The sequence below is a fragment of the Maylandia zebra genome, linkage group LG7, assembly GCF_041146795.1.
Source record: "Maylandia zebra isolate NMK-2024a linkage group LG7, Mzebra_GT3a, whole genome shotgun sequence".
Taxonomy (NCBI): Eukaryota; Metazoa; Chordata; class Actinopteri; order Cichliformes; family Cichlidae; genus Maylandia; species Maylandia zebra.
In genome coordinates this window covers 3,771,205-3,784,087 of record NC_135173.1, presented here as the reverse complement: position 1 = coordinate 3,784,087, position 12,883 = coordinate 3,771,205, and the positions used below count along the sequence as shown (strand labels likewise).

Below are 12,883 nucleotides of genomic sequence, written 5' to 3'. Positions count from 1 at the left end.
GTGCTGGGAGGGTGTCTGGGAGGTCAGAGCTGTGTTCATTTCACACTGTGTCCATTTGGACTAATTCCAGCAGCACCTTCACGGTGCTCGCTGAGAGAGCAGGGAAAGAAAGTTGGTAGGGAGAAGGGCACGAAAGAAAGAGAAGAAAAGACCGTTTCTTCCTTTCTTTGTGTGTCAAACAATTTGTAAATACATCATGTTAAACACTAGTTTAAAATTCACATAGAGTCCAGCACGCTCCTCCAGTGCTGCTCCTCCACAGTTCACTCTTGTATTGTTACCTCCAACTCTACAACAAAAGGAAATGTTCGGAGCCAGAATTCCTTTGTTGTGCATGTGTGTGTGCTAACTGAGAGGGGACGGTCATCCCTCTAGGCAAGGTAAGGTAAGACAGGAAAACACCTGGTTAGGAAAGGCAGTCATCAGTTATATAGGTGTCACGGGACGTGCATATTTGGGTGGAATGTTTCAGAAGGGGGGAAAAGCCATCTCTGTCTTGTCATGCATCGTGAAAAAGACATTAAAGCAACAATTTTCAGTGTGAGGTGGTTTGAAACTTTATTGTTTGACTTGTAAATGTGGATTTTCCCCTAGTATGTATCAGTATAAGTCGCTTTCTTTGATGAAAAGATAATATGTGCAAATTATGTTTAAGGGTAATTTTCTTGTTTACTTAGTCACCGGCTCAGCTTCTTTATAATATAAACTTCCTTGCGTAAATCATGTCTGTGTTTGGCTGTCGCAGAGATTATTATGAAAGAAATAATCAACTAATGTTGTTATCTAGTTGTATATTGTCATTTATCAAGAAAATTGTTACTTCTAATAGTTCCAGCTGCTCTATTTTTTCGGATTTGCTACCTTGATAATGAAACTGATTGCTCAAGTTATCATTAGTAATTGTCATGTGTGTTAATACCAACTGTAAAGCCACAACACTGATTCCTCGGATTACTCATTTCTGTCGTTTTCCTTCTTGACACATAAACATATCTTAGATATTCATGCTCTGCTCAGGCGGGGGCGTAGCGCTGAGATAGCGCAGTCCGAGTTTCATCCAGATTACTGAAGCTGGAATGAAATCTGTCTGCTGTCGTTTTGAGTGAGGCCATGGGCAGCAGAAATAATGTCATTTTGTCCCTAATAATTGAATCTTCAAGTATAGCTACATGAAAAGGATAACGCTGTATTGATTTTTGCCGTGCAGCGATTGTTTTCCTTCGATAGACAATGTATGGCATATTAAACGCTGAGCATGCCTTCATTGTTTGTCATAGTCCTATAGGGGTGGGAGAAATTAACACTCTCTTTATGGCAAAGGGAAGGAAAAACAATCCAGGAGTATTGTCATTGAAAGGTGATTAACTGTGACTATACTTACAAATGACTGCAGGGCGCTGCTGCTTGGCCAAATTAATTACCTGTCATTGTGACTGATTGTTTTTGAAGACGGCTCTTCGTATTGTTGCCGGCTGTATCGAAAGAGTCGGCACTGCATTTTCACCAGACTGTAAGAACACAAATACAAACACCGGTGATCAAAGGCAAAATTACAGTAAATGGTGTGTTCCTATTTACTTTGACTTTTTTTTTGTTGGTGGGAAAAGAAAATCTATTTGTTGTGTCTTAGAGGAGCGTTGCTTAGATTGAATGAACATCAGAGACTTTTTTTGGACTATCGTTTTAATGCGGTGCGCAGCGACGTGCAGCGTGCCACAAAATTTGATGACAGTGTGCCAAAGCTTCAGAGAGAGAAAGCATCTTCACTTACACGACTTCCGAGGCTGATCTTTGCACAAGAAACTGCATCTCTCATTGTCAAGTATGCAAAAGCACTAAAATATCCGTCTCCTTCCATTTGTCCTAGTGAGGAGGCTGATTTGTGACGAGGCTACAAGGGAGCAGCCTATTTGTCCAAATTCCTCCATAAAGCCTTAATAATCCTGCTGTTGTTTCTCTATGTGATGACATTTCTAATTCTTGTCAGGGAAGAATGCAGCGTGACAAACTGTGTTAAGAGTGTGTGAAGACACAGCAGGCAGGCAGGACGCTGGGGCACATAGAGGGACATGAGTCGTGCAATCACAGGAGGGATGGCTCGCGATCGACAAAGGCTTCACCTTTCCCATCGGATGCTCTAGAGGACAACCATGCGTGTTTAGGGATGTGTGAATATTCCTGCATGATTATGTGATTGCTGTCATGCATGTGTGATGTTAATTGTTGCAGAAAGGCTCAGGGGGGTCAGTCTTTGTATTGGATTAAGGCCTGACCACATCTGGGTGACAATCTGGATCAGCCGCTGTCAGTCTGTTCCATCCACTCTCTAATTAACCATAAGCCCGCTGCACTCTCGGGACCCTACTGAAACACACATGCACCACAGAGTAGCACTCTCCACAGAAAGATGGCGAGGGATGCAGTGGAGCAGACAGATCGAAGGAGTGCTGTAAGCCAGGGGAAGATTATCCAGGAGGACTCTCCTTGTGTTAAATTTTAGAGAGAGATGGGGAGCTGCTCTCTTCTATAGAACGTGCGTGAGGTTTAGTTACTGCTCTGTGCAGCCCTGTAGCTCGTGGTGAGGCAGTGCAGCCTTGGGCACCGAGAATTCATGTCACACACAGCAAAATTTGATTAGGCAGGAGATGGTATTACTGCCTGACCTGGTAGGAGGAAGGAAGAGGGTAGTCAAACAAGGGACGGCGATAGAGAGAGGGAGGGGTGAAGGATTGAAAAGAGGTCTGGGCGGAGGTAGAGAAAGGGAGCTCATGTACTGTAGCGTACATGCCCCGCACAAGCCCGGGTGGGGGTAAGGCAGAGGGGGATTTTTCAGTCTGCCTTGCAAATTTCTCCCCATGCTCTCTTTCACTTGCCCCAGAAATAAGAACCCAGTCAAGCAGAGCAACGTGTATGATTGAAACTGCGTACGTGCGTGTGTGTTCGCCTCTGTGTTTGTGTGTGGCAGGTAGACATATGTCATTACGACGGGTGCACGGCACCCCTGTGGCTCCTAGCTATATGTTCCCAGGAACCACATTTCAAATGGATTTTGGGCGTCTGTTGTTTTATCACATATCCAGTATGCACGGCTCCACTAGCCAGCCACATTGACTCTGCCCTCTCTTTCTCGCTCCCTATCTCTTAATCTCTGTCTTAGTTACCCTAAATCAACAGAATGGGACATATTGATGCAAAGCCTTACAGTTTCTTGCTCTAAACCGTATTGGATGGGAGCAACTGATGGAGAAACAAATGGCAATAACGCAGACAAGAGAAAACAGACAAAACCGCAAGTGAAAGAGGGAGACAGTCAGTCAAGCAAGCAGATGAGACTGTGTTTGCCTTGGCCGGCGGTTTACATAACTGTCTTGCTGTGTGTTTCAACTGAAAGGCTCCAGCGCAATATTATTATATGATATACGGTATATTTTCCGTTTTCGCCTGGGCTCTGGGCTGTCCTGTTGTGGCTTGCACTCTGCTGGATGAATTCTCGGACTTTTCTTCTGATTGCATGCCAGCGTCAGATGGAGCTGAGAAAGAGGTTTAATTCTAGCTGCCTGAATCTCCTGTACACTCCAATTTGCTGAAGTGATCAAGCTTGGGTTTAAGCATCTCGCAGCCATGAGCAGACGCAATCTCATCTGCCTGACTCACCCCATGCACCCGTCTGCACAGTGTGTCTCGCTGCCCGTTATGCTGCTTTCCTGTCTGTTGTTGTGAATGTTTCACCCACGGTGACAAATGTGCCAGCTGTTTAAACTTGTTGACTGAGCGACTGCGGTTCGGTCTGTCTGCTTTTCTGCTCTCTGTTCGGTTTTGTCCGCTCATAGTAAGCTCACGCTTTTCCTCTGGGTTTGATAATGGTGACTAACAGAGTATGAGGACGCTCTAGCATCTTTCTGAAGGGTCAGCGGTGGCATTTTAATACTTTCCAAGAATCGTGTCTCACTCATTTTTAGGTTATTGTTCAGAGAATCAAACTAAATTTATATTTACATGGAAACTTGAGCTCGTGCCTCCAGGTTGGGTCAGTGTCAGGCCAGTGGCTACTAGACTGGCCTAATAATGTCGGACTGTCATTGCGCTACTCTAATAGGCACAGAGAGACTTGAGGCTCCCTTTTGGCATCCCCTGAATCTTCTCTCCAGGCTGTCTGTACAGACAGCACCACTGTATGACAGATACCCATCATTTACTGATGGCAAATTTTTCCCGGCACTCCTTCCTTTGACGAGACAGGCAGAGGGACAGAATATGTGTGCATATGTAGGTGTGTGGGTGGGTGCTGATCGAGAGGGCATCCATCTTCCATTGTTGTGCCCACCCCGCCCGATCCATCTTTCATTCCTTCATCTCTTTTCTGTCATTTATCCCCCTCCCCCTGTCTCCATCCTTGCTGAAGGAGGTCTGTCCCTTTGACCCCTGTATCAGGCAGTGAGGGGCGGAGTATAGAGGGTACTGCCGAGAGCCCCTGAGAGCACAATCATTGCAGGTGAATATGAGATGCATTACTGATAGGAGCAGCTGTGTGCTGGAGAATAATAATAACCACAGGAAAGAGGTAATTACCAACTGAGAACGATGAAGCAGCGCATAGATGTTGAACTGAACAACAGAGCTGCGCTGTAGTTGCAGTCATTGTGTTTTGTTTTTGCACATGTTGGGCTTTCTAATAAAAAGCGAGACAAGAAGGAGCAAGGGCAGGTGAGAAATGGGACTGTACCGCCTTTCCTAATAGGAGGAGTCGCCATAGCAGCAAATGTATTACGAGGACACTAAAATATGTTTGCTGTTCTGTTATTTAACACTAGATCTGATATGTTATCTAATACTGCTGTGAATACAATGATTTGATAACAAGCCTGTATGTAATGACAAAGGTTCATGCAACGTGACAGAATGCGGCATATCCTGTGTGCTAATATTGACTGTGCCATGCTGCGACAATGTGCCATGTGTGCCACAGTGACAGGGGTGGCTCTCTGCCCACTGAATATTTCACTATATAAAATGCCTCAAACAGGAGGGAGGAGCTGTATGTGAAACGGTGAGACTTGGTAAAGGATAAATGTATAATGTGTAAATGCTATGCTAACTCTTTGTTAGAGTTTCGAGGCTGCTGAGCTGAACCGTGCTCCAGATTGTGTTGAATCAGCACACGCCCAGCTATCACGCATAGTTTATATTGGCCCGCTTTGATGCATTTGGAGCTCTGTAATCACAATTTCTGTAGAAGCTGAGTTGTTGTTAATATGTTTCTGAACATTTGCCTTTTTCTTTCTGCATTATCGTCACAGTGCCATGCTTTTGAGCGACTGCTTCTTTTGATGTCGATCCCTCGCTTTGCATGAAACATCCTCTCTCCGACTTTCCTTCCATACGCGTTTGTTTGCCTTGTTGCAGTGCATTGCTGGACTCACAGGAAATGCTAATATTTTAACACCTAAAACAGTGACAGCCTTGTCAGCGCTTTTGCTGTGCCTTTTTCTGGGAGTAGGGGAAAGAAAAAAGAGCGAGAAAGAGCCCTGTTTTCAAGACCTTGAACACCAGGAATGTCGCCCCTGCTTAGAGAGCAAGACAACATCTCTCAAGGACTCTGTAAAAAAAAGTTTGCCTTGTCCAGATATCCCCCTCCCGTTTCTGCCTCTCAACCACCTGGAACGCGCAAGCTCTAAATTTAAATGCGATCTGCAGTCCCTGCCTGCATAAAAGCAAATTTACACAATCTTTGCATCTCACGATTGGCTTGTGCACTGTACAGCAATTCCTAATGTAATGGGAGCAGGCGGTTTGTGAGGTGTAGTGTACTGTATATGTGTGTGTGTGTGTGAGTTGGAGCCACAGGTGCACGGCAGGGGGTGTAACTCCGCACATTGATTTCACAGCCAGCGACCACCATGCAATATATCTGGGAAAGTGTTTCTCTATGGTGCACCTTCAAAGAGGCTGTGGAGGAACCTTTGAGGGCATGAATATGTAGATGAATACCCAGGGGAAGGAAGGGAGTCATTCACAGCACCAACCCGAGCCTTTTACATTAAGCAAGGGCAAAGCGTGGGATGAGGGGAAAGGAAGAGAGGGGAGGAAAGGGGAAGAATTGAAGGGGATAAAGTGGAGAAAAGTCAATGGCAGGCTTTTTTCTCATGAAGTGCTTTTTCCTGTTTGCACTGGGCAGCTATCTCCGTCCCCTACCATCACTTTTTCATAACTGTGCTTTCAACCAGCATACGATTAAACTGGCTATGTTTGCTACTGTACTTTTTTACTTTGATGATGCCTTCTGCTCTTTACCTATTACCGCCTGGCTATTCAAGAGAATGTGGTTACATAAGAGCCGATGACGAAGTCTTTGAGATGTAAAGGAAAAGATCAAACCCATTACCAAAGACTGTCTGACTTGTGTGTTTGTGTGTGTCTGTGTGTGTTCTACATTTGTGCCTATGTAAATGCTGTCTGGTTCCGGGGATCCATCAGTCTCCCTTGTGGAGCCAAGCTAAGGGAAGGTCAGCCTGATGGATACATCCTGACATCCACACACCCTGTGATGTCAACTGTGTGCGTGTATCTGTGTGAGCGCATCCATGTGTGTGTGTGTGTGTGTGTGTGTGCGTGTGTGTGGGCTGGCAGGCCAGCCAAGCGCAGGCACTGTTCAGCAGAGCAGAGGGCGGACAGGCGAGGAGGGGAGCACTTCCCTGGCCTCGGCGCCCTAGTTTGAGGGTTTTAATGCAGTGTCTGTGTCTATGCGTGTTTGTTTCGGGGCTGAGGGGGGCAGGGTGCTACTGGCAGTGGCGTGGTAGGGATGGTAAGTAAGGGGGGTGTGAGGTGAGGTGTAGGGATTGGGTGGGTTGGCACAGGACTGGGTGAAAGGGCTGAGGTGAAGGAGGTGGGCTGGGGTGGCAGAAGAAAGGCGCCATTCATGAGTCGTGCCATCTCTGGCTCCTAACGGGGCTGAGGCTCATCAATGACCAGGCCAGCTGGGAGGATGTCAGTATGCACACACTCTCTCTCTCTCTCCCACCCTCCTTCTTTCTTTTGTCAAGGCCCAGTGCTGTCAGAGACTCTAGCCAGAACACTGAGGCCTCTCATGCACTTGGGTCCCCATTCAAATCCACCGAGAGCCTCTAGCTAACCGGTGTTTTGTACACGTCTACACTGTATTTGACATGTATGGCCTGGTGCACTCTGGTGGAAGAAGCTCACCGGCATCCCCAAAGAGGCACTGCATGTTGTAGCCTGACCAGCTGGAGATGAGCTGGGTGAGGTGGAGCTTAAGGTCGAAAAAACTGCTAACGCCAACTGAGTGTAGCAGGCTTTAGAAGGTGTGTCCAAACCACAACTGAGGTGTTTGGATGCATAAAGAATGTACAGTAGTTTTAGTCACACTACAGATGGCAAAGTGGAATTTCTTTGGCTTCATCATCAGGTTTACATTTTGTTCCAATGATATAACCTGTATAGATGACAGGAGACGGGAGAGTTAATGAGTTTTCATCTGATATTTACGACCAAATACCAGGAAAACTGCAGTTCTTATTAGTCTCAGCTGCTGGTTTTGTGTGTGTTTTGTGCTTATCAGCAAAAGTCAGCATGCTAATGTAGTTGGCCAAGATGACGCACATGATACATTAAACCAAGTAAAAAAACAGCATCTTAGTATACTGTCAGTAACAGCACTTTACTCTGAAATCTGATAACTCGGCTCGCAGTTTATAGTATGTCTGAGTTTTTATCTCACAAGGGAACAATGACACACAAAACAGTAGATCTAAAAAGCATTACAGCTATATATATATATATATATTTTTTTTTTAAGGACTGTAATTAAGTCTTGAAACTTTTCAATATTTTGATAACCAACGATTCAGAAACCAAGACTGCGACCACAAACCACCTGGCTGCTCATGCCCTGTTTTACCTACAGCAGAGATGAAGAAGCCATCCTGTTTAGCATGAAAAACTGAAATGATCCTGTACGCATGAATTGTCATATCTTGTGTACTTAAGAAAGGGGGACAGGAAAGAAGCGAGGCTTGCGAGCTGTGCATATGTGTGTGCTGTTTATCACTGCCAGGGAAAGGCCTGCATCAGCAGCAGCTGTGGGGCGCTTTGCATGCAATGGCAAGACATGCATTGGAAGGGGGAGATTTGCATTTGTGGTTTCATATCATGAGCAACAATGTTACTCCCTCTCACTCTTCCTTCCTCCCCTGCGCTGTCTTTCTTTGTTTCTCTGCGTTTCGCTGATCTGGAGGAGCTTTCTGTGAGAAGCACAGGGGCACTGAGAACAGCATAAGTAGAGCAGTGGAGCAAAGCTGAGAAGGTTCAAGCTGAAATGGATCCAATTCTTTCAGTCAGACACAGAAATAAAATAAAAAAAGCTTCACGTGTATACAAGAAAGCAATCACTTGTTGAAGCTAATATTGCATTAAAATCAGCGACAGACACCCTATTGAGCCAAAATCACTAAAAGTTGTAAAAGAAAACAAAGGGTGAAGCTGAAGGTCCTGTGGTCTGCATCTGTCCAGTAGAGTCGCAGTGATTTAGGGGACCATCAGATGAAAGGCTTTCCTGTGTCTTTCATCTTCACGTGCATTTTGAAGGGTAGAATTTCCTCAAAAGCAGCCTTTATTGTGTGAGTAACCTCCCCTCTTTTTGAAGCTTGTAGTGGCTCATATTTCCGGTCGCTCAGATTTAAATGACTTTTATTTTTTCTTGTGGAAAAATCATATTCATGCAAATCAGGTGCTATATGTTTGGGGGTTTTGTGTAGGAATATGTGAATCCTATTTAGATGACAAATGCACCACAGAACTGCCTGTTTGTTGGTTTCATTATGCTGTGAAAAAAAATGCACAGGTAATATTAATGTCACAGCGCTGCCTGCTTCTATTATCGACATCTGTGCTGACAGCATGATAAGCTAAGAGCTGATGATGCTGGGATGTAAACAGAGTGGAATTCTTGACAAACATCTGTTTTTTGTTCCGTGTTTGTCAAACAGTTTTGCGATGATATAGTTTTAAGGTCATTTGATGTGAAAACTCAAAACTGCCCCATACTTGAAACTTTGCTGTAAAGTAGGAGGCACTTTTGATTTCCTTGCAGAGTTTGTACAAGCTTTTGTTTTTGCTGGGGCCAAAGGGGATGCAGAAAGGTCAGTTCTAACACTTTTTGGGGTATCCTTGCCACCCTCTCCAGCGGTGTATGCTTTTTAGGGCTGCCACGATTTGTCGACTAGTCACGATTACGTCGACTATCAAAATCGTCGACGACTGATTTAATAGTCGACGTGTCGTTTGAAGCTTTGTAAGATCGCAAAAGACGCAGGAATAATAGCAGGATTTAAGAGTGTAATAACGGACTGAAACAGAAGATGGCAGCACAGCATGTACAAGGATGCCAGCTGCCGTTAAACCCCGAAGAAGAAGAAGCAGCTGTGTCCCAGAATTCATAGCGCGGCCCAGCTTAGTTTCCAACAATGGCGGTAGCTAGTTAGTTTTAATATTACTCTTATTATTCTTTCTGGGTCACAAAATAAACGTTTAACATATTTTCAGGCGAGAATATAGCTGTGTAAACCTCAAATATCTGCTCAGTTTATCAGGACACCACATATTTTCAAAAGCGCTCCGACGTTTTCGGAGACGTCTGTTACCCACTAGCTCGATAGCTAGCCGGGGGCTAGGTCACTAGCGCCGTGAGAACACCGGACTCCCGGCAAATTGTTTTCAAACCCACCGCCGTCTTTCGTGACTCAGGTTAAATATATATGAGTCACTTAGATAAATTAAAAATGTTATTGTTTGGCTTTTTTTTTAGTATTTTATTTGTTCCTGAGTAAATCGGTTTGGCTGAGATTAAAGTTATAGTTTTTACACAGCTGAATAAACGTCAAGCAGACAGCTGATTATCAGAAGTGTGAGATGCTGGAGAATATACTCCGGTGTCCTGTTATATTTTAGATAGCAAGGAGTTTATTAAACTTTACCGAAACAATCTGCAAATTTCATTAAAATTGAATAAACTATCATCTTGTCTTTATTTTTAGTTAGCACCTTAAAAGCTTAAAGCTGTAAGCTAATGATAGTTATATAAGAGCAGATGCTGCTGGTGCAATAAGCTGTAGTTTTATGTCCAGTGGATGATGATCTGATTAGTCGACTAATCGCATAAATAATCGGTGACTAGTTGACTATCAAAATAATCGTTTGTGGCAGCCCTAATGCTTTTACATATATGTCAGCAGTTGTTAGTCCCCCTCCCCTTGTCTTCAGTGAAACTCCAGTCGTGCTGACCCTGGTCCACGTGTCCATCTCTTCACTTTTAAGTAGTCCTTGCTGTTCCTTCTGATATAACCTCCTAACAGACTCCTTTACGCCTCTCTGGCAGCCTTTTTGACAGATCTCTCAGCTGTGCGCAGTTGTCTTTGTATTGGTGTGTAATGCTGCCCTAAGATACTGTTACTAGAGTGTTGTCTTGGTGTCTGTTCCACTGCTGCCCTTAAGACCCCAATAACCACTGTCTGTGACAGGAGTTCTTCACTGAGCAAAGCGCCGCCTCCCCTTTTGCTTCATTTTTGCCTGTGCCTCTGTGGAACTCTGTCTTCCTCTTGCTCCTATTTGCTGCAGTATCTCATTGTCTGTCCCTGTGGTGCCTTCTGCCTCTATACATTAGCCGTATCTGAGTGTACAATGAATCGCCTGTGCCCTCTTTTCATTTCACCCCTCATCAGCGAGCAATGAATAGGGAGCAGGGGGGCTACAGTTGGAAATTTGCTTTTAAGTATGCGAGGTATGCTCATTCATTCTCTTCCAAACCCCCTGGCTGCCCTCAGACCACTCGCCCATTGGCCCCCTACCGTTCTATGAAGTCCTATAACGTACCCCGTGCTGTTTTCCGCATTCTCTGTTTCCCTGGTTTGTTCACTTCCAGCGGGCCCAAGGCCAGACCCCCTCATTTTACTCTCCGTGACCAAAAATCTCTGAGGGCAGGCTAGTTACCATGGTCACAGCAATCATCAGTATGGATTTGAAACTTTCCAGGATCCGCCTCGAGCTCCTGTGAACTGTGTGTGTGAGCTGTTAATGTGCTGTTAATGAATGAATTTAAATTTTCCTATTTCAGCTTAAATTTGTTATTCGGAGCTAAGTGGTTACATCTTACCAATAGATAACATGTTAGACCAGAGACACTCCCCACCACCCCATCCCCCAACCTGCATGGTGATGACAGCCAGAGAACCTCTTGAAAGTGCTTTGGATTGTTAGCGAGCAGAAACAGTGTGTTCTTGGTTATTTTAAGCCCCATCAGAGACGTGAGCTCACAAGAAGTGTATTAGTCTTTCTGACAGGACATAAAATGTGTTGAATGAAATTTGGGAATTGTTTGGGACTGCAGTGGTGCTCAAATACCTAAAACAATATTTCTTCCTTTTTATCAAATCATAGCATTTATCTCCTTTAGAATTCCTACTTTTTTCTCTGTGTTTTCCTACAAACAGGAAAAGCCTCTTTGGAAATTAATTACTGGCATTTTTAACTGTACTGTAACTTAATTGAATAATTCCTTGGTCTGGTTACTATTTATATTGGTTTTATTGTTCATGTCCGTCCATCCATCTGTTTTTCATCTAATTGCTCATGCTATAGTTGCCTAATTCTCACTTTGGATTGTGAAACTTCAACTAAAATACTACTCTACTGCTCCTCAGTGTCTGAGTAGCAGAGATGGGGTTCAGTGAGTGGCGCTCGTGCACGGTTATCAATCAGTTTTGTGTCTGCAAGGTGCTACTTTGGAGGAGCTTAAACAAGAGATATGAAAAAAGGGACACCCTGCTGACTTTAGAAAAATAAATCTCAAGGCTGTGCTGAGAGATCAATGTTAAGACAACAAAAGAGCCTGCAGACATTGAATTCAACGTCTTGGTGTGGAACTGTAGGTTGCGTGCATAAATCCGGACTTGGTTTCGGTTTTGGAAATCAACCTTCAAGTTGTTACCTCATGTTCCCTCCAACATATGCAATGTTGAGTATTTAATCGTTAACCTGTGTATATTAGAGTCTGCTGCTCTCAGATGAAATGTGAAGAGAAAGATCCTCACAAGCTTCTTCTTTTACACATGATTTTAAAATTTGGTTTAAGCGAAGTCACAACCTAACCTCTGACTGGGCGATATGTTTTCTCTGTCCACAGAGCTCCAGAGATCATCTTGGGTCTGCCTTTCTGTGAGGCCATAGACATGTGGTCCCTGGGCTGTGTGATAGCTGAGCTCTTCCTGGGATGGCCCCTCTACCCCGGAGCCTCAGAGTACGATCAGGTAACGTATGATTTGAACTTATGAACCGCTGATGATTGTGCATTGAGTGCTTATACACCCATAGATTAATATGCTGTTATTTCTGCATGTGCATGAATGAGAATTGTGCGTGTCTGTGCTCTCTCTTCATGAATGTGGACTGAATGTGCTTGGGAAGGTGGGACGCGTCTCCCTGAAATCCCCCTGACAGCGCTTGATGATTCTTGCGCAGCCTCCCTGTTTATCTGAACAGATGCCACAGAGCCACTTGTCCAATTAGTGCAGCCCCTGTGCTCCAAAGCAAGACATTGTCGCGTTCCTCTCTCGCTATCGCTCAGATGAGGCACAGTGGGGACACCTTGAACAAGTTGTGCTCCATCTCCATCTCCAACAAGCTCTTCTGATTTCTCACAAAACCAAAAACTTACCCCGCCTCATTTACAAGTCTCAAATCAGTCTTAGCCTCTTAAGCTGAGGTCATGTTTGGCTGCCATGTATACTTCTATTGGAGTAGTTAAAGTCAGCCTCCATTTTCAAACTGCCGAAAGAACATCTGTCCTTATGTGAAACTGTAAAATGTGCTTTTT

At 44.5% G+C, this 12,883-nt stretch overlaps 1 protein-coding gene across 3 annotated transcripts in view; it reads left to right on the top strand.

Annotated features, from left to right (window-relative positions):
• hipk2 (homeodomain interacting protein kinase 2) overlaps window positions 1–12,883 on the top strand; it is a 67,205-nt gene that overhangs the window by 34,776 nt on the left and 19,546 nt on the right. For all 3 annotated transcript variants that reach the window (XM_004568286.3, XM_004568287.3, XM_004568285.3), the window contains exon 3: window positions 12,194–12,317. In XM_004568286.3, coding sequence (XP_004568343.2) covers window positions 12,194–12,317 — 124 coding nt within the window. The remainder of the gene's footprint in view (window positions 1–12,193; window positions 12,318–12,883) is intronic.